At 55.6% G+C, this 21,376-nt stretch overlaps 1 protein-coding gene across 1 annotated transcript; it reads right to left on the minus strand.

Annotated features, from left to right (window-relative positions):
* Window positions 1-31: 31 nt before the first annotated feature.
* Window positions 32-7,660, minus strand: LOC130263878 (uncharacterized). The gene is made up of 10 exons (XM_056511745.1): window positions 7,516-7,660; window positions 5,689-5,935; window positions 5,291-5,371; window positions 4,942-5,013; window positions 4,236-4,310; window positions 3,536-3,789; window positions 1,570-2,729; window positions 1,382-1,465; window positions 1,219-1,338; window positions 32-100 (listed from the first exon to the last, which is right to left on the minus strand). Exons 1-10 carry the CDS (start codon window positions 7,658-7,660, stop codon window positions 32-34), a joined length of 2,307 nt encoding a protein of 768 aa, XP_056367720.1.
* Window positions 7,661-21,376: the final 13,716 nt, after the last annotated feature.

Genomic DNA, 21,376 nt, shown 5'->3' on the forward strand with positions numbered 1-21,376 from the left:
TCCACCTGAATTCTTCCCACTCTGCCTCCTCCTAGAATGCTGATTTCTGGGCTTCATAAAGCTTCCGACGCAATTCAAACTTCTTGAAGGGGGCACAGCACTGGGAAACACAACAAACAGCTGCACAACAGGAGCAACCCTGGGAGGGGCTCCCTGCCCTGTCCTGTTCTACATCCTGTGCCTCCTTGTTATCCTTCCTCTCTCTCTGTGGCAGTTTTACACAGAACCTGGAAAAACACAGAAAGGGAGAATAGGGATAAAAAGAGAAGGCAGCTGGTGATGGAGGCTGTGGGCACCAGGGCTGCCTATACAGTGCCCTGTCGGGGAAGCAGCTGCTGCAGGAGTCAGGAAGTGGCATTTCCAGGGCTGCAAACCAATGGAGTGTGCAAGGTCAGTGGGGAGAAAAAGGCTTCTGGGCATCACATCCCCAGAGGTGCCTGCTCCCTGTCCGTAAGCAGGGAGGTTTGGCCAGGGAGGGCTGCAGCAGGTGCCAGCACCTCTCCCTACTCAGGGAGTGTGTCAGCAGAGGGAAGATGGGGAGCCCCAGCAGGGATGGCCATGGCTGCAGCAGCTGGGAATGAGCCCTGGATGCAAAAGGAAACTGGAGAGGATGGGAGTGAGTACATGAGTGAGTCACTGTGGGGATGGAGTGGGGAAAATAGGGCAGAGCCATCAGCAGCCGAGACTGTTCTGGGAACACAGAAGTATTGCTTGTGCTCACAGAAATTTGGGACCACACTGGAGCCCAGGACATCCATCCCAGCCCCACCGTGGGAAGGGCTGGTTGGGGGAGCTCCTGCCTCAGGAGCTCAGGACCCCCTTTGCCAGGGCTCCCCCAAACACGATGTGTTTGAAACACAGCCAGGGCAGTCCTGGGCAGCGGCACCTGCGCAGCTGTGGGGCTCCAGGAGGAGTTTCTCTGCACAGCAAAGACTCTTGGTGGCACAGCAGTGGCATGGGCAGGCAGCAGTTACCTTCTCAGGCAGCAGATCCTGGTGTAGCAGGGTTGGAAATCACCTTTAGGCGATACAACGCAGATCTGGGGATGGAAAATTGGAGATTTGTAACATTGGTTTTCCTGTAATATTCTGCCAAACAGGAGAGGGCGAAAGCTCTCATTGCTGTGTGGCTGAAGGCAGGGGAGCAAAGCAAAACATTGCAAAGCAAGAGTGGGGACAGAAGGCAGCACCAGATTCCCCCAGGCAGGCTGAACCCTACTGAGCCGGGTTCTGTGGAAGCTGCCACAAGCTCCAGGCTTGGAAAAACATCTCCTGTGGTACCCAGCACGTGCAGGAGCATCTGCAGTGGCACCTGGGGCTCATCACCTGGGCCCTCCAGCTACAAGACACACAGCTGTGAGTCAAACAAGATACTGGCTTACATGGAAGAAGACTTTCAGCATCACACCAATGATAACGCAGAGGGATAATAAAATCACAAACTTAACCTCTGACTCCTGTGCTTTCTGTTCAGAGAAAAGGAAAGAAGATCACGGTGGTAAGAGGATTACTCTTTCCATTCTTCCCTGCCCAGAAGGACACAGGCTGCAGTGCCCAGCAGCTCTCCTACCTTCTTTGCAAGTTCATTGTCTTCCCCCAAGGTCATAGATCTGGAGATATGCTCTTGCAGATGGCACTGGTGAATGTAATCAGAAGCTCCCTTGTTCTCTTGCCTCTCAATGAGCACCTTTAGAAGCAGCCTGGTCTTCGAGACCATCTTGGCACAGGCATGTTTCAGCTGGGGCAGGCTGCAGTCCATCCTCAGGGCTCGCTCCATGTGAGCCATGAACCTCTGCAGGCCTTTGTCTGGCACCAGCAAGCGCAGGTGATGACTGACTGTAGTTTCCAAGAGTTCCCCTGGAACTGGCGCAAGGTGTGGACTGTGGGCCCTCCGAGGTTTATTGAGGAACATGGAGTCTGCCTCCTCTGTGGTGTCAGGGATGATCAGAGGGTGCCAGCCTAGAGAGGAATGCTCCCTTTCAGCCGTGGCCACTCCTCTGCTGCTCACAGCGGGGCGGCTCTGAACCAACGGGTCAGAGAGAAAATCCAGGTTCCTGTTTAGAAGCTGCTCGGCTTTGACGGGGGTGGCTCTGGGCTGTCCCTCTGCTTGCACAGGGCTCAACGTCTCATAGAAAAGCTGATTATGTCCAACCCAGTGCTGGCTGTCCCCCTTCTTTGGCTGTTTGTGAGTACTGCCATAGTTCTGCCTTGCAGCTTCATCTTCCACCTCATCTCTGAGGTGTCTGTCAGCAGACTTGTCATGGGTGGGGTTTAACGCACCACCTACATCCCAAGGGTTCAATGCTTGCCAGTTTAAACGTGAGCCCTGCTGCTTGTGATCCCAGCTTGAGGGTGCCTTTTTCACCACATCCTTCAGCCTGGCAGGCTGGGGCTGGTGTGGGACAAGGCTTTTTGGAGTCTTGATGCTCTTAGACTTGAGCAGCTTCTTCTTGAGCAGCTTCTTCTTGAGCTTGGACCTCAGGCCATCAACACTTGTTTTGCCTTTGTGCCCCAAGAGATGCTGAGGGGGATATGAAGTGCTTCTGGAATTGTCCAGGCTGCTGACATCACCCTCATTGCTCTGGGTCAGGGCAACCGCAAGTGTTACAGTTCCATGACCTCCCAGTGAAGGCTCCTTGGGCTTGAGGCTCAACACTGGGCTGGTGTTCAGCTTCCTGGGTTGTTCCATGTCCATTATTTCTGCCCGTGTCTGTAGCAGACTTGTGTGAGCTGCAGAACACCAAGAGAGCAGATCAGCAGCTCAGCACAAACACAGGCTCAGAGGTTCCCCCGAGCAGCAGGAGCTCGTCTCAAGGCCAGGCAGCACGAGAGCAGAGGGGGAGATGTGTTGTGGAGAGGACAAGACCCCTTCAATGCACCCCATTATCCCCTCGGGGCAGGGCAGAGCACAGAGCTGGTTCTTTCCTGCTGTCTCCTGGGGCTCTGGGTGGGAGGGCAGCAGCCCTGGGGAATGGGTTTGCTGTAGCAGAGTTTCCCACAGCCGCAGATGATCCAGGCTAGGGTTGCTCTGCAGGAGCCAGTGAGGAGCCAGAGAGCCCAGAGGAAAGATCAGCGCTGCCATGGGGACACAGACTGGCAGGGGAGAAAAGCCCAGGGTCTCCTTTGCTCCAGGGCCATTCCCAACAGCAGCAGCACCTCAAGCTGTTCCACCATGAAAAACTTCCTCAAGGGCACCAGAGCTCTGGGGCTGTGCCATGGGAAACCTGGGCTGAGCCAGTGAGAGAAACGAGATGCTGGGGACCTTGGAAACCTGGCTGTATCTGTTTGCAGAAGTGCAGCCTCGCCCTGCTGTGGATCGATGTTCTCTGCCCTGTGCCCAGCTAGAGCAAGATGCTGCTTTGCTCTCCCTGCACAGGCCAACGAGGGGTTAACGGTGCTTGGTGTTCCCCCTGCAGAGCACATCGGGGGCCCTGCCCTTTGCCCTGCACGGGGGCAGTGGAGATCCCAGTGAGCTGTTCCTTCTCCAGACAGTACGTGACACACAAGATCTGTACAATCCCCAGGAACTTTTCAACCCGAGGTGTTTTGTCCCAGTCCTGCACTCCAAGAGGAGATCAGGCCCCCCCAAGACGGGGCAGTGCTGCAGCATCTCCCCAGGCTCAAGAGAAGTGGCAGATTTGAGCTCCCCCCCAGCCCCTCCGGACACCAACCGCACTGCGGGGCGCTGCTGCTGCACAGCTTCTCACAGAGGAACTGGATGCTCCTGCACGGGCTCTCGGGGAGGGGACGCTCCTGGCACAGGCAGCAGGCCACCTCCTTGGGCACTTGGCTAAAGACAAGAGGGCATTATTGCAGCAACACACGGCCACCCAACCCATGGCTGTGAGCCCAGCTCAGGGAGCACACAGACACCACGATGGGGCTTGTGCTTCACTGTGTGCCACTGCCCTGGAAAGTCTCCTCAATCCCAATGCAAAACATCCAAAAGGGGATTGTATCCTGCAAAGTGGAACTGCTCCCAAAATATCACGTGACACAGAAATGCACCTGCCCGGAGCTCAAATTCTCCTTTGAGCAACCTACAGCAAGTCACCCAAAAGGTGAAACTGCACCTCTGAGCTGCTGAGTAAGAGCAGGTTCCCAGAAGGAAGCAGCAACTCTTGAGCTTCCTTGGCTCATTCTGGCTTTGTGGCACATGGATTTGTTTCCCAACCAGAGCCCTTGTCCCAGCACATGGGGCCCACTGGCAACTGGGGCTCAGTCCCACACACTCACAGGGTTTCCAAGCTCAGTGTGGTCTGCAGGAGCAGCAGCAGCATCTGTGGAGTCGCTTGGGTGCCACTCAGGTCTCTGCAAGCATTGGAAAGACCTCATGAAATTCTCCAGTGACCGTGCCAGACCTCTGCTCTGAGAGGAAACCCAGAGCCCTGATGATCGTGCTGCAGTTGGCAGAGGCATCCACTTGTGCCTGATCAAAGAGAAGCCATTCTGGAGCCCAGCTTCTCTCTGCCTTGCCCTGCTCTAAACCAGGCCGTCAGAATCAGGAGGCCAATCCTGCAGCTCTCTTGGCAGACAGATGCCACCAGAAATGATTGCCCCTCCCTGACCCTCCTGCTGCCCTCCCCTGAGGGCAGCTCCAGTCCCTGAAGGAGGCAGGAGGCTGCAGCTGCTGGCACGAGTGCTCCAGCAGGAGTGCAGTTTATTCCCAGAGCCCTGCGGCCACTCCACGGCCCCAGCCCTGGATGGGCTCTCATCTGCGAAAGTTTGTGTCCCAGGTCCTGGGTTGCTTTACAGCTGGAGACACACCAGCACTGCTTGGCCTTTGCCTTGCTCTGCTGGAGCCAGGGGTAGCTGTGTCTCCAGCAGACTCAGGCTGGGCAAGAGGAAGGTTTGCTGCTGCACCTCTGCTGCTTTCCTGAGAACAGGGCACTCGGGAGAGACACAGATCTCAGCTGATCTGCTCCACAGAGCCAATACTTACAGAGAGCTCACCAAGGGCAGCTTGAAGAAGGCAGGGTCAGCAATGACAGCCAGCGGGTTAAAGCTGAGGATCCTGAGAAACAAGAGAGCTCTGTCAGGGCTGCTGGCAAGGACGTGAGCTGGGTGTGCCGGGCACGTGGGGATGGCCTGGCCGGAGTCAAGGAAGCCTTGCAGGAGAAGAGCAGGGCAGGGGAAAGGGCCTTTCCAGCTGCGCGCTCCTGCTGCTCCCTGGCCAACGTCCACAGGAGCAATCAGGATTTTGCAGAGGGCAGAGCTGCTCTCGCCTACTGACCCTGCAGAGAGCCTGCAGAGACTCGCCCTGCCATGCCTTTAGCCCTGGTGCCACTTACAGCTCCTGGAGAAACTGCATCCCATGCCAGGCCTGGAAAGTGCCGCTGGGGATGTGCGTGAGGCCATTCCCAGAGAGGTTTCTGGGGAAAGAGGAGGTCACACAAAGGAATCGGGCCTGTTCTATGGGAAGAGGAGGGAAAGCAGCATCCCTTTGTAGGAAAGGTGGAAATCCAAGGGGGAAGAGGGAGGAAACTGCTGCTTTCTCAGTGTTTGTAGCCTGTCCAGGAGGGGAGGTGAAGGGCACAGGTGCTGACTCTGACTTCTGCAGGTAAGTTGGGCTCTGAGCAGGGCAGATTTAGGGACTGTGGGGAAAACAACAGGAACATTTTCCGCAACAGGAAGGATGCCCAGGGCAAAGACTGTGCTAAAAACACCAGAAAGGAACTTGATCACTCACAGAAGCTTCAGGAAAGGCAGTGGCTCAAAAGCCCGTTCCTCAATGGACACGATCTCATTGCAGGACAAATCCCTGTTGCAGTCAGAACACCAAATGTCACTTCCATTTGCCCTGTCGCTTTTACTTGCCTCTGCAGCCTTGATCCCAGCAGGGACAAAGGCCACGTGCCCACGGCTGTGGCTGGGCTGAGCAGCAGGGCCCCAGGAAGGGGCAGGCAGGAGCCCCTGGCCCTGGGCAGGGCATGGTGCTTACAGGTGCTTCAGCAGGAACAGCCCCTCCAGGGAATGGCTCTTCACTGCCCGCAGCTCATTGTCCCTGAGCACTCTGCAAGGGGACACAGGGACATTGTGACAGCGGCCACTGGCCAGCAACAAATGGCACTGTCATGGGAAAATCTCCTGCAGCAGCTGGGCTGAAGCATCCCTTTGGGTCACTGCAGCCATCGTCCCCACTCCTGGCCAGAGCAGGCATTCAGGCTGAAGCTGACCACAGCTTGATCCCTGGGCAAACAGACACAGGGACAGCGCCCTGGGCTGCAAGAGACGCGGCTCCTGGTGTTTCCTGCCATGCTGGGAAGTCCTGGTGATTCACAGCCGTCCTTGCAGTGCAGCAGAGCTTTGAATTACACTGGAAACGGTGGTGTCGGGGCTGCTGCTGCAACCCCAGAGCAAAGGACGGGAAACACCCAAACTCCTGACAGTTGAAATGCTGCAGGGCACTTACAAGGTCTCAGTCCATGGGTAGTACTTCCAGGCTTTTTTTCCAACAGCAGCAATGGAGTTGCCAGTGAAATCTCTGCAAAGAAACCAAAGACCCCGGCCGCTCTCAGGAAAACCCATTTCCCTGCCGCTCAGCTGCTGGGCTGGAAGCAGGCCTGGCCAGCACAAGGCCCAGCGTGCCCAGCCTGGCTTCACCCTGCTGCTGAGCTCGGGCCCACAAACCCCCCATGTCTCTTGCCAGGGAGTCCCCCGGGTGTCCCACATGGGGTTTGCAGCACAGGGAGCCAAGGAGGGGCAGCTGCAGGACTCTGTGGCATGGAGGGACTCACAGGACGGCAAGGGGCCAGTGGCGGCTGCCCGGGGGCACGGTGGCCAGGCCGGTGTGCCGGCAGTCCAGCCGCCCACGCCGTGGGCAGTGGCAGGGCTGTGGGCAGAGCTCCTTTCCCACTGCTGGGGAGGGAGCCACTGCCAGCAGCAGGGCCAGCAGGAGCAGAGCACACACGAGACGTGTCACCAGGTCCATGTCGAGGCAGGACTGGCTGCAGTCGCCTGGGACACAGACCTGAGGTGCAGCTGTGGCAGTTCCTGTGTCACAGTGGTGCTGCCAATGTCACAGTGGTGCTGCCAATGTCACAGTGTCCTTCTCAAGTCACTGCAGCAACGCTCGTGTCACCGTGGTGCTGGTCGACATTAGAACTTGCAGCAATCTGGAGTTTGGGCAATGCTGTCTCCAAATGACTCAGAGCCATCAATCTGTGGAATTTTGGATTGGCTTGGAAGGGTCCTTAAGGATGGGCCAGTCCCACCCCTGCCATGGCAGGGACACCTTCCACTATCCCAGGCTGCTCCAAGGCCTGTCCAGCCTGGCCTGGGACACTGCCAAGGATCCAGGGACTGCTGCTCTGGGCACCCTGTGCCAGGGCCCCCTGCACTCACAGCAAAGAATTTCTCTTAACACATAGTCTAATCCTGCTCTCTGTCACTGTGAAGCCATTCCCATTTTTATTAGGGTTGTGTGGCCAGTATGGTGCTACAGGTGGTGGTGAAGTTTCTTTTACTTCTCATTATCCTGCTCTGATTGTGTTGGTAATAAATGTCATTAATATGCCCAGGTTCCGCCCGTTGTGTCCGTGACGCTGATCAGCGAGGGATCTCTCCCTCTCTCTCTGTAACCTCATGAGCCCGTCGCTGTCTTTTCTCTGCGCCGTCCACTCGCGCAGGGCGGTGACAGCGCCTTTGGTGGGCACCGGCATCCAGCGAGGGCCGAAGCCGCCCCGCGTGGCGCTGGGAGAGCGAGGGGAGCCTCCCGAGAGCCGGGCCGAGCTCGGAGCGCCCGGCGGGAGAGGCTGAGGGAGCCGCAGCGCCAATGGCGGGAAGCGCCGGGAGCCTGAGGGGCGGCAGCGCCGCCTCAGCGCGCCGGAACAGCGGCGGCGGCGGCCGGACGGGCCCGCGGGAAGCGCCGCCGCAGCCGAGCCCCTGAGGCGAAGCGCTGCGGCAGCCGCGCTCCGGAGGCGGCAGCGCCCGGACACCGAGGGCACAGCTCCCGGCGCGGCCGCACATCAGCCACATTAGCGCCGGCAGAGAGCGAGGGGCAGCTCCGCCTCAGCGCGGCGCCGCCGGCAGCGACCCCCGTGCGCAGGAGGCCGCGGGCAGCTCTGGCGAGGCCGGCACGGTCCCGCCAGCAGCGCCCGGAGAGGCGCCCCGGGCCCGGGCGGGAAGCGCGGCCGCTCCGCCGCACGGGCAGCTCCGGCTGCGGGCAGCGGCACCGGCAGCGGCCCCCGGGCCTGAGGGGAAACGCGCGGGCCGACAGCTCGGGCCGGGGCGGCTCGGGCAGCGCCTGGGCAGGGCGGCCTCCAGCCGTGCGCACAGAGTCTCGAACATTCCTTCTATAAGTATCTGCTGGCACCTTCCAGCTTCCACCATGTCCAGAAGATTTATTCCCTGCTGGCTTCCAAAGATGGTCAAGTCTGGGTTTGTTAGAAATGACAGTTACACTTCCGTCGTACCAGATTTAAGAATAAACCAAAATCAAGTTGTGACACAGTTTTAATTTTGACTAGAGTAGAGCGGGAGTGAGAACATATGAGGAGAACAGCTTGCAGACAGTGTTACGAATTTATGAAATGTTGTTGGCTCTTCGCAAGTATTGGATAAATGCTATATGTAAAATGTTAAAATAGCATTTCTATATGGATATAGTCTTGGGTAATAGTAAATGTTAGACATAAGGTTTTTTTAGGAATAGTATGTTTAAACTACCTGCTTAGTCAAAGATAACAGCCCGTGAACATGTGATGGGGACCCCTGCAGCTGACAAGATAATTATCAACACACACTGGCTGGACCACCACCCAGATCAAAAGGGATAAGGTGAAGAATAAAACCACAAGCCAAGAAACACGCATGCTCTAAAAAGGCGGATCCAAGGAGTGGCCGTGCTAAACAGTTCCCAGAAACAATAGACTATGCATGAAGTTCTATGAATATGTAACAAATGGATGGCTTGTAAAACGTATTTAAAGGGGTGTTCCCGAAGTAGCGGGTGTGCTCTCGGCAGCATGCCAAGCACCCGGCCGTTTTAACCCTTTGTTTTATGCATGTCTCCTATTGTCTTTTTATTAAACCTTTTAATTCTCCCAAAACAGTGAACCGTGTTTTTCACATACACCAAGGGTACTGGGGTCGGAGGGGCAGGAGGTGCTGCAGGCCATGGTGAGGCAGCTGTGGGCCTGCCGCCCATGGAGATCCACCGGGAGATCCACCCACACCCTGTGGAGGAGCCCCGCACCAGAGCAGGGGGGTAACTGGGAGAGGCTGTGATCCTGTGGGAGACCTGTGGAGAGAGGGGCCCTTCTCCCAGGCTGGAGCAGCCCATCCTTGGAGAACTGCACTGTGGAAGAATGACCCAAGTTGCAGCAGTTTCAAGAGGACTGTTGCCTGTGGGATGGACTCACGTTGCAGAAGTTTGCAGTGAGCTCCTATTTGTGAGATGGAGCCACGTTGGAGAAGTTCCTGGAGAATTGTCTCCCATGAGAGGGACCTCACAGTGCAGCAGGGTAAAAATTTCTCACCCTGGAAGCTAGAGACGCCTCAGGTGATGAACTAACCCTAGCCATAACCCCCATTCTTTGTCTCCTTATGCTGCTGGGATAGGTGGTAGTGGATAGGTGGAGGGAGAGAGGGGTGGGGGGAACGTGTTTCTAAGGGCTTATTTTACTTCTCATTACTCTGCTCTGATTGTGTTAGTAATAAATTCATTTTATATCATTAAGTCAAGCTTGTTCTGTCCTTGACGGTATTTGATGAGTGTTTTCTCCTCTCAACCCATGATAATCTCAAACTCAATTTGGCCAATGCCATAAGGGAGAAGAGAAACTGCTTTTACAAATACATCAGCAACACCAGGAGGAAAAAGGACAATCTTCATTTTCATTGAATTTAGGGAGAGACATTGTCACAAGGGATGAGGAAAACCCTGAGGTACTGATGCCTTCTGTGTGTGTCCTGAGTTCGTGGTTGCCTGCAGCACCCTTCTCTGCAGAAAGAGATAAATGTGCCAGTGTAATGGTTTGAAAGCAAAACTAGTGAGAGGCTCCAAGTTAGAAATACAATTTAATAATTAAAAAAAACAAAAAACAAACAAACAAACAAAAAAAAAAAACCCAAACAAAAAAAACACCCAAATATGTAATAGTACAAAAGAAAAAACTACTGACAGAGTCACAATCCAACTTGACACTCTGCTAGTTAGGGTAGTGGTAGCAGTCCAGATGAAGTGGTCTTGTTGAAGTAGTGATCCTGTAGAAAGGCCTGGCAGCTCTTGTCTTCTGGAAACCAGTGGGTAAGGGCGGCCTTGGTGTTCCAAATCTCAGTTTTTATTTAGGTAAGAAATGTTTAGCTCTTCCTTTGGCTGGAGCATCTCCCAATGGGATGATGTCATTTTATCAGTCAAGCAGTGGGACTCAATGGCCCATTAAGAGATTATATCTTCCTGGAAAAAAAATGGGTGTGGGAAAGATAAAGAACATTGCCCCATCTGTTTTTTAACAGATGGCCCATTAGCAGAAGATATCTCCACAAAGATAAAAATCATTGCCCTACCTGTTTTTAGCAGATGGTAATAGAATACTTACTTTTGGGCACATCTTTACACCATAACTAAGACAGCCGGCTCTTGGGTTGCACCGCAGTGACTGGGCACAGGCACCTCGTCCTGGAGTGACAGCATTCCCTCACTGTTGCTGATTCCCCTGGGGCACTTCCCGCTCAAATAACAGCAAAAAAAAAAAATAACAGGGGAAGAAATATCCAAAGAAATGAAAGAGCAGGCAAAGTAATAATATTGAAGTAAAGTTTCTACATTGGAACAGGAGGTCAAGGACAATCTTCTTGAAAGTCTTCTCACTCCCACCCAAGTTCTTCACATTGTATCACACTGCTGGAGAAACCTGCGTTCTCTCTCTGTGTTCCTCTTCTTACTTCTTTCAAGGCGCCCAGGAAGTATTGAACTACGAGAAATTCAGCTTCTCTTAGCTAAGGCAAGCCTGTTAGAGCACAGGCTTCCCACAGGATCACAGCCTCCTTCATGCATCCACCTGCTCAAAAATGGATCCTCCAGGGGCTGCAGGTGGATCTCTGCATCCCTGTGAATTTCCACGGGCTTCAGGGGCACAGCTGCCTCACTATTCATTTATCCTGGGATGCAGGGGAATCTTAGCTCTGGTGCCTCAAATAGATCCTGCCCTGTAGGTGGTTCAGACACCCCTTTAGGGCCCTCTTGGAACTTTCTCCCCTAAGATAAGAAATCCTTCCTTAGGATGACTCATGCTAGAGAAATGTTCACCCCCCTGCAGACCCCTGTGTTATCTTTTAGAGCTTTTATTGGTCTTTATCTCTTCTAGGTAATTGGTCACTTCTCTACCTAAACCTTAAAGTAATTGGATAGCTTTCAACTTATAATTCTACTGGTCAGTTTTCAATCCACCTCAACCCTATAAAACCCCTTTGATATATTATGTATTCAGATTTTGCTGTCGGACACCTTCGTAGAAATAAAGGTGCCTGCGGAATTTCTGTGCGGCGGTCACAGAATTCTATTTCTCTTCCTAACTAAAAGAGTGCTGCAAGCAGAAATCACCAAAGAGCTGATAGCCTAAGCCAGGCCTTGCTTGCACTCGGAGCGCTCTGTAGCTGACTTCTGCCTTGAGGCAGCCAGGAGTTCTGTTCTATCCAGAATGCCTCTTTGGGCTTGCTGTGACAGCCTGGGGCAGAACCCCTAGCCCCAGCAGATACACTGCCCCTTCTCTGAGTGTCTGCACAGCAGTTCCTTGCACACCTTCCCACTCCTATCTCTGTCTGTTGTTCCACACGAGATATTAAGCTCCCCTTCCTAGACATCTTAACCCAAGTGTGATACGACCATTTCAAATGGGCTTAGCCTTGGCCAGAGGCATGTCCAACCTGAAGAAGGCTGGCACTGGCTCTGAATGAATGAGGTAAGGGTCTGGCACCGTCTCACAGAAGCTGCCCAGTGTCCCTCCCAAAAACTTCCACTACCAAAACCTGGCCACACAAACCAAATAAAAATAAGAATGGCTTCACAGTGACAGAGAGCAGGATTAGACTATGTGTTAAGAGAAATTCTTCGCTGTGAGTGCAGGGGTCCCTGGCACAAGGTGCCCAGAGCAGCAGTCCCTGGATCCTTGGCAGTGTCCCAGGCCAGGCTGGACAGGCCTTGGAGCAGCCTGGGATAGTGGAAGGTGTCCCTGCCATGGCAGGGGTGGGACTGGCCCATCCTTAAGGACCCTTCCAATCCAATCCACGATTCCACAGATTGATGGCTCTGAGTCATTTGGTGACAGCATTGCCCAAACTCCAGATTGCTGCAAGTTCTAATGTCAACCAGCACCACGGTGACACGAGCGTTGCTGCAGTGACTTGAGAAGGACACTGTGACATTGGCAGCACCACTGTGACATTGGCAGCACCACTGTGACACAGGAACTGCCACAGCTGCACCTCAGGTCTGTGTCCCAGGCGACTGCAGCCAGTCCTGCCTCGACATGGACCTGGTGACACGTCTCGTGTGTGCTCTGCTCCTGCTGGCCCTGCTGCTGGCAGTGGCTCCCTCCCCAGCAGTGGGAAAGGAGCTCTGCCCACAGCCCTGCCACTGCCCACGGCGTGGGCGGCTGGACTGCCGGCACACCGGCCTGGCCACCGTGCCCCCGGGCAGCCGCCACTGGCCCCTTGCCGTCCTGTGAGTCCCTCCGTGCCACAGAGTCCTGCAGCTGCCCCTCCTTGGCTCCCTGGTGCTGCAAACCCCATGTGGGACACCCGGGGGACTCCCTGGCCAGAGACATGGGGGGTTTGTGGGCCCGAGCTCAGCAGCAGGGTGAAGCCAGGCTGGGCACGCTGGGCCTTGTGCTGGCCAGGCCTGCTTCCAGCCCAGCAGCTGAGCGGCAGGGAAATGGGTTTTCCTGAGAGCGGCCGGGGTCTTTGGTTTCTTTGCAGAGATTTCACTGGCAACTCCATTGCTGCTGTTGGAAAAAAAGCCTGGAAGTACTACCCATGGACTGAGACCTTGTAAGTGCCCTGCAGCATTTCAACTGTCAGGAGTTTGGGTGTTTCCCGTCCTTTGCTCTGGGGTTGCAGCAGCAGCCCCGACACCACCGTTTCCAGTGTAATTCAAAGCTCTGCTGCACTGCAAGGACGGCTGTGAATCACCAGGACTTCCCAGCATGGCAGGAAACACCAGGAGCCGCGTCTCTTGCAGCCCAGGGCGCTGTCCCTGTGTCTGTTTGCCCAGGGATCAAGCTGTGGTCAGCTTCAGCCTGAATGCCTGCTCTGGCCAGGAGTGGGGACGATGGCTGCAGTGACCCAAAGGGATGCTTCAGCCCAGCTGCTGCAGGAGATTTTCCCATGACAGTGCCATTTGTTGCTGGCCAGTGGCCGCTGTCACAATGTCCCTGTGTCCCCTTGCAGAGTGCTCAGGGACAATGAGCTGCGGGCAGTGAAGAGCCATTCCCTGGAGGGGCTGTTCCTGCTGAAGCACCTGTAAGCACCATGCCCTGCCCAGGGCCAGGGGCTCCTGCCTGCCCCTTCCTGGGGCCCTGCTGCTCGGCCCAGCCACAGCCGTGGGCACGTGGCCTTTGTCCCTGCTGGGATCAAGGCTGCAGAGGCAAGTAAAAGCGACAGGGCAAATGGAAGTGACATTTGGTGTTCTGACTGCAACAGGGATTTGTCCTGCAATGAGATCGTGTCCATTGAGGAACGGGCTTTTGAGCCACTGCCTTTCCTGAAGCTTCTGTGAGTGATCAAGTTCCTTTCTGGTGTTTTTAGCACAGTCTTTGCCCTGGGCACCCTTCCTGTTGCGGAAAATGTTCCTGTTGTTTTCCCCACAGTCCCTAAATCTGCCCTGCTCAGAGCCCAACTTACCTGCAGAAGTCAGAGTCAGCACCTGTGCCCTTCACTTCCCCTCCTGGACAGGCTACAAACACTGAGAAAGCAGCAGTTTCCTCCCTCTTCCCCCTTGGATTTCCACCTTTCCTACAAAGGGATGCTGCTTTCCCTCCTCTTCTCCTAGAACAGGCCCGATTCCTTTGTGTGACCTCCTCTTTCCCCAGAAACCTCTCTGGGAATGGCCTCACGCACATCCCCAGCGGCACTTTCCAGGCCTGGCATGGGATGCAGTTTCTCCAGGAGCTGTAAGTGGCACCAGGGCTAAAGGCATGGCAGGGCGAGTCTCTGCAGGCTCTCTGCAGGGTCAGTAGGCGAGAGCAGCTCTGCCCTCTGCAAAATCCTGATTGCTCCTGTGGACATCGGCCAGGGAGCAGCAGGAGCGCGCAGCTGGAAAGGCCCTTTCCCCTGCCCTGCTCATCTCCTGCAAGGCTTCCTTGACTCCGGCCAGGCCATCCCCACGTGCCCGGCACACCCAGCTCACGTCCTTGCCAGCAGCCCTGACAGAGCTCTCTTGTTTCTCAGGATCCTCAGCTTTAACCCGCTGGCTGTCATTGCTGACCCTGCCTTCTTCAAGCTGCCCTTGGTGAGCTCTCTGTAAGTATTGGCTCTGTGGAGCAGATCAGCTGAGATCTGTGTCTCTCCCGAGTGCCCTGTTCTCAGGAAAGCAGCAGAGGTGCAGCAGCAAACCTTCCTCTTGCCCAGCCTGAGTCTGCTGGAGACACAGCTACCCCTGGCTCCAGCAGAGCAAGGCAAAGGCCAAGCAGTGCTGGTGTGTCTCCAGCTGTAAAGCAACCCAGGACCTGGGACACAAACTTTCGCAGATGAGAGCCCATCCAGGGCTGGGGCCGTGGAGTGGCCGCAGGGCTCTGGGAATAAACTGCACTCCTGCTGGAGCACTCGTGCCAGCAGCTGCAGCCTCCTGCCTCCTTCAGGGACTGGAGCTGCCCTCAGGGGAGGGCAGCAGGAGGGTCAGGGAGGGGCAATCATTTCTGGTGGCATCTGTCTGCCAAGAGAGCTGCAGGATTGGCCTCCTGATTCTGACGGCCTGGTTTAGAGCAGGGCAAGGCAGAGAGAAGCTGGGCTCCAGAATGGCTTCTCTTTGATCAGGCACAAGTGGATGCCTCTGCCAACTGCAGCACGATCATCAGGGCTCTGGGTTTCCTCTCAGAGCAGAGGTCTGGCACGGTCACTGGAGAATTTCATGAGGTCTTTCCAATGCTTGCAGAGACCTGAGTGGCACCCAAGCGATTCCACAGACGCTGCTGCTGCTCCTGCAGACCACACTGAGCTTGGAAACCCTGTGAGTGTGTGGGACTGAGCCCCAGTTGCCAGTGGGCCCCAAATGCTGGGACAAGGGCTCTGGTTGGGAAACAAATCCATGTGCCACAAAACCAGAATGAGCCCAGGAAGCTCAAGAGTTGCTGCTTCCTTCTGGGAACCTGCTCCTACTCAGCAGCTCAGAGGTGCAGTTTCACCTTTTGGGTGACTTGCTGCAGGTTGCTCAAAGGGGAATTTGAGCTCCGGGCAGGTGCATTTCTGTGTCACGTGATATTTTGGGAGCAGTTCCACTTTGCAGGATACAATCCCCTTTTGGATGTTTTGCATTGGGATTGAGGAGACTTTCCAGGGCAGTGGCACACAGTGAAGCACAAGCCCCATCGTGGTGTCTGTGTGCTCCCTGAGCTGGGCTCACAGCCATGGGTTGGGTGGCCGTGTGTTGCTGCAATAATGCCCTCTTGTCTTTAGCCAAGTGCCCAAGGAGGTGGCCTGCTGCCTGTGCCAGGAGCGTCCCCTCCCCGAGAGCCCGTGCAGGAGCATCCAGTTCCTCTGTGAGAAGCTGTGCAGCAGCAGCGCCCCGCAGTGCGGTTGGTGTCCGGAGGGGCTGGGGGGGAGCTCAAATCTGCCACTTCTCTTGAGCCTGGGGAGATGCTGCAGCACTGCCCCGTCTTGGGGGGGCCTGATCTCCTCTTGGAGTGCAGGACTGGGACAAAACACCTCGGGTTGAAAAGTTCCTGGGGATTGTACAGATCTTGTGTGTCACGTACTGTCTGGAGAAGGAACAGCTCACTGGGATCTCCACTGCCCCCGTGCAGGGCAAAGGGCAGGGCCCCCGATGTGCTCTGCAGGGGGAACACCAAGCACCGTTAACCCCTCGTTGGCCTGTGCAGGGAGAGCAAAGCAGCATCTTGCTCTAGCTGGGCACAGGGCAGAGAACATCGATCCACAGCAGGGCGAGGCTGCACTTCTGCAAACAGCGCTGATCTTTCCTCTGGGCTCTCTGGCTCCTCACTGACTCCAGCAGAGCAACCAAGCCTGGCTCATCTGCGGCTGTGGGAAACTCTGCTACAGCAAACCCATTCCCCAGGGCTGCTGCCCTCCCACCCAGAGCCCCAGGAGACAGCAGGAAAGAACCAGCTCTGTGCTCTGCCCTGCCCCGAGGGGATAATGGGGTGCATTGAAGGGGTCTTGTCCTCTCCACAACACATCCCCCCCTCTGCTCTCGTGCTGCCTGGCCTTGAGACGAGCTCCTGCTGCTCGGGGGAACCTCTGAGCCTGTGTTTGTGCTGAGCTGCTGATCTGCTCTCTTGGTGTTCTGCAGCTCACACAAGATTGCTACAGACACGGGCAGAAACAATGGACATGGAACAACCCAGGAAGCTGAACACCAGCCCAGTGTTGAGCGTCAAGCCCAAGGAGCCTTCACTGGGAGATCATGGAACTGTAACACTTGTGGTTGCCCTGACCCAGAGCAATGAGGGTGATGTCAGCAGCCTGGACAATTCCAGAAGCAGTTCATATCCCCCTCAGCATCTCTTGGGGCACAAAGGCAAAACAAGTGTTGATGGCCTGAGGGCCAAGCTCAAGAAGAAGCTGCTCAAGAAGAAGCTGCTCAAGTCTAAGAGCATCAAGACTCCAAAAAGCCTTGTCCCACACCAGCCCCAGCCTGCCAGGCTGAAGGATGTGGTGAAAAAGGCACCCTCAAGCTGGGATCACAAGCAGCAGGGCTCACGTTTAAACTGGCAAGCATTGAACCCTTGGGATGTAGGTGGTGCGTTAAACCCCACCCATGACAAGTCTCCTGACAGACACCTCAGAGATGAGGTGGAAGATGAAGCTGCAAGGCAGAACTATGGCAGTACTCACAAACAGCCAAAGAAGGGGGACAGCCAGCACTGGGTTGGACATAATCAGCTTTTCTATGAGGCGTTGAGCCCTGTGCAAGCAGAGGGACAGCCCAGAGCCACCCCCGTCAAAGCTGAGCAGCTTCTAAACAGGAACCTGGATTTTCTCTCTGACCCGTTGGTTCAGAGCCGCCCCGCTGTGAGCAGCAGAGGAGTGGCCACGGCTGAAAGGGAGCATTCCTCTCTAGGCTGGCACCCTCTGATCATCCCTGACACCACAGAGGAGGCAGACTCCATGTTCCTCAATAAACCTCGGAGGGCCCACAGTCCACACCTTGCGCCAGTTCCAGGGGAACTCTTGGAAACTACAGTCAGTCATCACCTGCGCTTGCTGGTGCCAGACAAAGGCCTGCAGAGGTTCATGGCTCACATGGAGCGAGCCCTGAGGATGGACTGCAGCCTGCCCCAGCTGAAACATGCCTGTGCCAAGATGGTCTCGAAGACCAGGCTGCTTCTAAAGGTGCTCATTGAGAGGCAAGAGAACAAGGGAGCTTCTGATTACATTCACCAGTGCCATCTGCAAGAGCATATCTCCAGATCTATGACCTTGGGGGAAGACAATGAACTTGCAAAGAAGGTAGGAGAGCTGCTGGGCACTGCAGCCTGTGTCCTTCTGGGCAGGGAAGAATGGAAGGAGTAATCCTCCTACCACCGTGATCTTCTTTCCTTTTCTCTGAACAGAAAGCACAGGAGTCAGAGGTGAAGCTTATGATTTTTTTAGCCCTCTGCGTTATCATTGGTGTGATGCTGAAAGTCTTCTTCCAAGTAAGCCAGTATCTTGTTTGACTCACAGCTGTGTGTCTTGTAGCTGGAGGGCCCAGGTGATGAGCCCCAGGTGCCACTGCAGATGCTCCTGCACGTGCTGGGTACCACAGGAGATGTTTTTCCAAGCCTGGAGCTTGTGGCAGCTTCTACAGAACCTGGCTCAGCAGGGTTCAGCCTGCCTGGGGGAATCTGGTGCTGCCTTCTGTCCCCACTCTTGCTTTGCAATGTTTTGCTTTGCTCCCCTGCCTTCAGCCACACAGCAATGAGAGCTTTCGCCCTCTCCTGTTTGGCAGAATATTACAGGAAAACCAGTGTTACAAATCTCCAATTTTCCATCCCCAGATCTGCGTTGTATCGCCTAAAGGTGATTTCCAACCCTGCTACACCAGGATCTGCTGCCTGAGAAGGTAACTGCTGCCTGCCCATGCCACTGCTGTGCCACCAAGAGTCTTTGCTGTGCAGAGAAACTCCTCCTGGAGCCCCACATCCGTGCAGGTGCCGCTGCCCAGGACTGCCCTGGCTGTGTTTCAAACACATCGTGTTTGGGGGAGCAAAGGGGCAAAGGGGGTCCTGAGCTCCTGAGGCAGGAGCTCCCAGCCCTTCCCACGGTGGGGCTGGAATGGATGTCCTGGGCTCCAGTGTGGTCTGAAATTTCTGTGAGCACAAGCAATACTTCTGTGTTCCCAGAACAGTCTCGGCTGCTGATGGCTCTGCCCTATTTTCCCCACTCCATCCCCACAGTGACTCACTCATGTACTCACTCCCATCCTCTCCAGTTTCCTTTTGCATCCAGGGCTCATTCCCAGCTGCTGCAGCCATGGCCATCCCTGCTGGGGCTCCCCATCTTCCTTAGGCTCTGCTGACACACTCCCTGAGTAGGGAGAGGTGCTGGCACCTGCTGCAGCCCTCCCTGGCCAAACCTCCCTGCTTACGGACAGGGAGCAGGCACCTCTGGGGATGTGATGCCCAGAAGCCTTTTTCTCCCCACTGACCTTGCACACTCCATTGGTTTGCAGCCCTGGAAATGCCACTTCCTGACTCCTGCAGCAGCTGCTTCCCCGACAGGGCACTGTATAGGCAGCCCTGGTGCCCACAGCCTCCATCACCAGCTGCCTTCTCTTTTTATCCCTATTCTCCCTTTCTGTGTTTTTCCAGGTTCTGTGTAAAACTGCCACAGAGAGAGAGGAAGGATAACAAGGAGGCACAGGATGTAGAACAGGACAGGGCAGGGAGCTCCTCCCAGTGTTGCTCCTGTTGTGCAGCTGTTTGTTGTGTTTCCCAGTGCTGTGCCCCCTTCAAGAAGTTTGAATTGCGTCGGAAGCTTTATGAAGCCCAGAAATCAGCATTCTAGGAGGAGGCAGAGTGGGAAGAATTCAGGTGGAAGACTTTCAGGATGAAGATGAAGGGATGCCATGAATTCTTCGCCTTCCATTTTAGTATAGGAACTGCTTAGGCTCTCGCTGGATGCTGTTTCATATGCTGTTGCTCTTTCCTTGGATGTTTTTTGCTTGGCTGTAATTTTCTTTCTGTCACTGCTGAGGGAAGGCCAAAGGGTGCTGCAGGCAACCACAAGTTTGGCACACCCAGAGAAGGCATCAGTACCTCACAGTTTTCCCAATCCCTTGTAGAAATGTTCCTCCCTGCATTCAATAAAAATTAAGATTGTCCTTGTTACTCTTGGTGTAGCTGAAGTATTTGTAAAAGCAGTTTTTCTTCTCCCTTATGGCATTGGCCAAATTCAGTTCCAGCTGGGCCTTTGCCTTTGCACCTTCCTCCCTGCATGCCCCAAGAACATCCTTGCCATCGTCCTGCAGTGCTGCCCTTCTTCCAAAGCTCCAAAATCTGTGTCTCCCCTGAGTCCCAGCCAAAGCTTCCTGCTCAGGCACTCTGCTTCCTCACCACATGGTCTTTGGGCACACGAGCATGGCCTGTTCCTGCCTGTGCCTTCGAGGATTTCTCCTTGCAGAATGTCCTGCCAGCCTGGATTCCTGTGCCCCTCAGGACAGTGTCCCCAGGGAGCCTCTCAACCAGCGTGGCTGGACTGACTCACCCTGGGCAGCCCCTCCAGCCTGGATGGACCTTTGTCCACATGGTGATTGTCCAGGCCCCAGAGCCCCAGAGCCTTCAGCGTGTTGTGTAGAGGGAGCCGAGAGGGTGAGATGGGCCAGGAGAGGATTCCCCTGCTGCCCTGAGCAGGGACTTGTTTGCATTTCCCCGTCAGCTCTGCCAGCCCCAGTGCCTCTGCCTGGCTCTGGCACTGTCAGAAGCTCAAGAAGTGCACGAGCCCCCTCTGGGTCACCATGTGCCATATTGTGGCTGTGGCTCACTGGAAAGTAGAAACCACGGCTGGATTCTCATCAGGGTGGCCGATAAGGACAAAGCCAAACTCGTGGTGGAGGAAACTCTCTGCCTTCCTGTTTGATCCAGCTTGGACACCTCTTCCTGCCCCTTTTTGTCCCTCAATTGTTTGGGATCTTCCCCAGATGCAGAGGGGCATTCCCATAGCTGCTGCTCCCCTTGGGAATGTCTGTGCCCTTCTGTCTGCCTGTGCCCAACAGCTGGCCTGGACTGGTGGTGCAGGTGCAACGAGCCTCACCTGGCACTGTCAGTCACCTCTCTGCTGCTCAGCACTTGGGCTTCCCATTCCAGTGAGGCTTTCCTGGGTATCTCTTTGGATATCAAAGTAAGAGGCCTTGCAGTAGTGCTTCTAAAACCTCCCAAGGCCCTGTAGCTTTCCAGGCTCAAGACTTTTGTGTTCCAAACGTCTCCTGCAAGCACAAGAGCTCTGGAGGGTTGGTGGGAAGGGGAATAACCGGTGTCCTCCTGCAGGGGCCATGGCACTGGTGTCCCCGTGGTTCTGGCTTGGAGCAGGACAAGCAGCACTGTCCCCTCTGCACCCCTGAGGTTTCCACCTGCTCCTCCTTCCCTTTGCCCTCCCTCACACCTGCCTGGCTCCATTGCCTGGAGCCAGATGCCTGCATTGCTGTACCTCCTGCTCACAGGCTGCTGTCACTGAGTAGAATCGTCTTCTCAGGAGGTTTAGTGCACATGCATGAAACGCACCTTTGTCTTATATGGCTCAGAATAGCCTTAAAATAGTGTCAGGGTGTCGAAGAAAGGAAACACAGACATCAGGGATAAATTTCTTCATGGAAAGGGTGGTCAGGTCTTGGAAGGGGCAGCCCAAGGAGGTGCTGAACTCCCCATGCCTGGAGGCGTCCGAGGAACGGCTGGAGGTGGCACGGAGTGCTCTGGCCTGGCCGCCAAGGTGGGGATCGGGCACAGATGGACTCGCTGAACGCGGAGGTCTTTTCCATCGTCACTGACTCTGAGGGACTCTGTGCGCACGGCTGCAGGCCGCCCTGCCCAGGCGCTGCCCGAGCCGCCCCGGCCCGAGCTGTCGGCCCGCGCGTTTCCCCTCAGGCCCGGGGGCCGCTGCCGGTGCCGCTGCCCGCAGCCGGAGCTGCCCGTGCGGCGGAGCGGCCGCGCTTCCCGCCCGGGCCCGGGGCGCCTCTCCGGGCGCTGCTGGCGGGACCGTGCCGGCCTCGCCAGAGCTGCCCGCGG

This window comes from Oenanthe melanoleuca, chromosome 27 (assembly GCF_029582105.1).
Source record: "Oenanthe melanoleuca isolate GR-GAL-2019-014 chromosome 27, OMel1.0, whole genome shotgun sequence".
NCBI lineage: Eukaryota > Metazoa > Chordata > Aves > Passeriformes > Muscicapidae > Oenanthe > Oenanthe melanoleuca.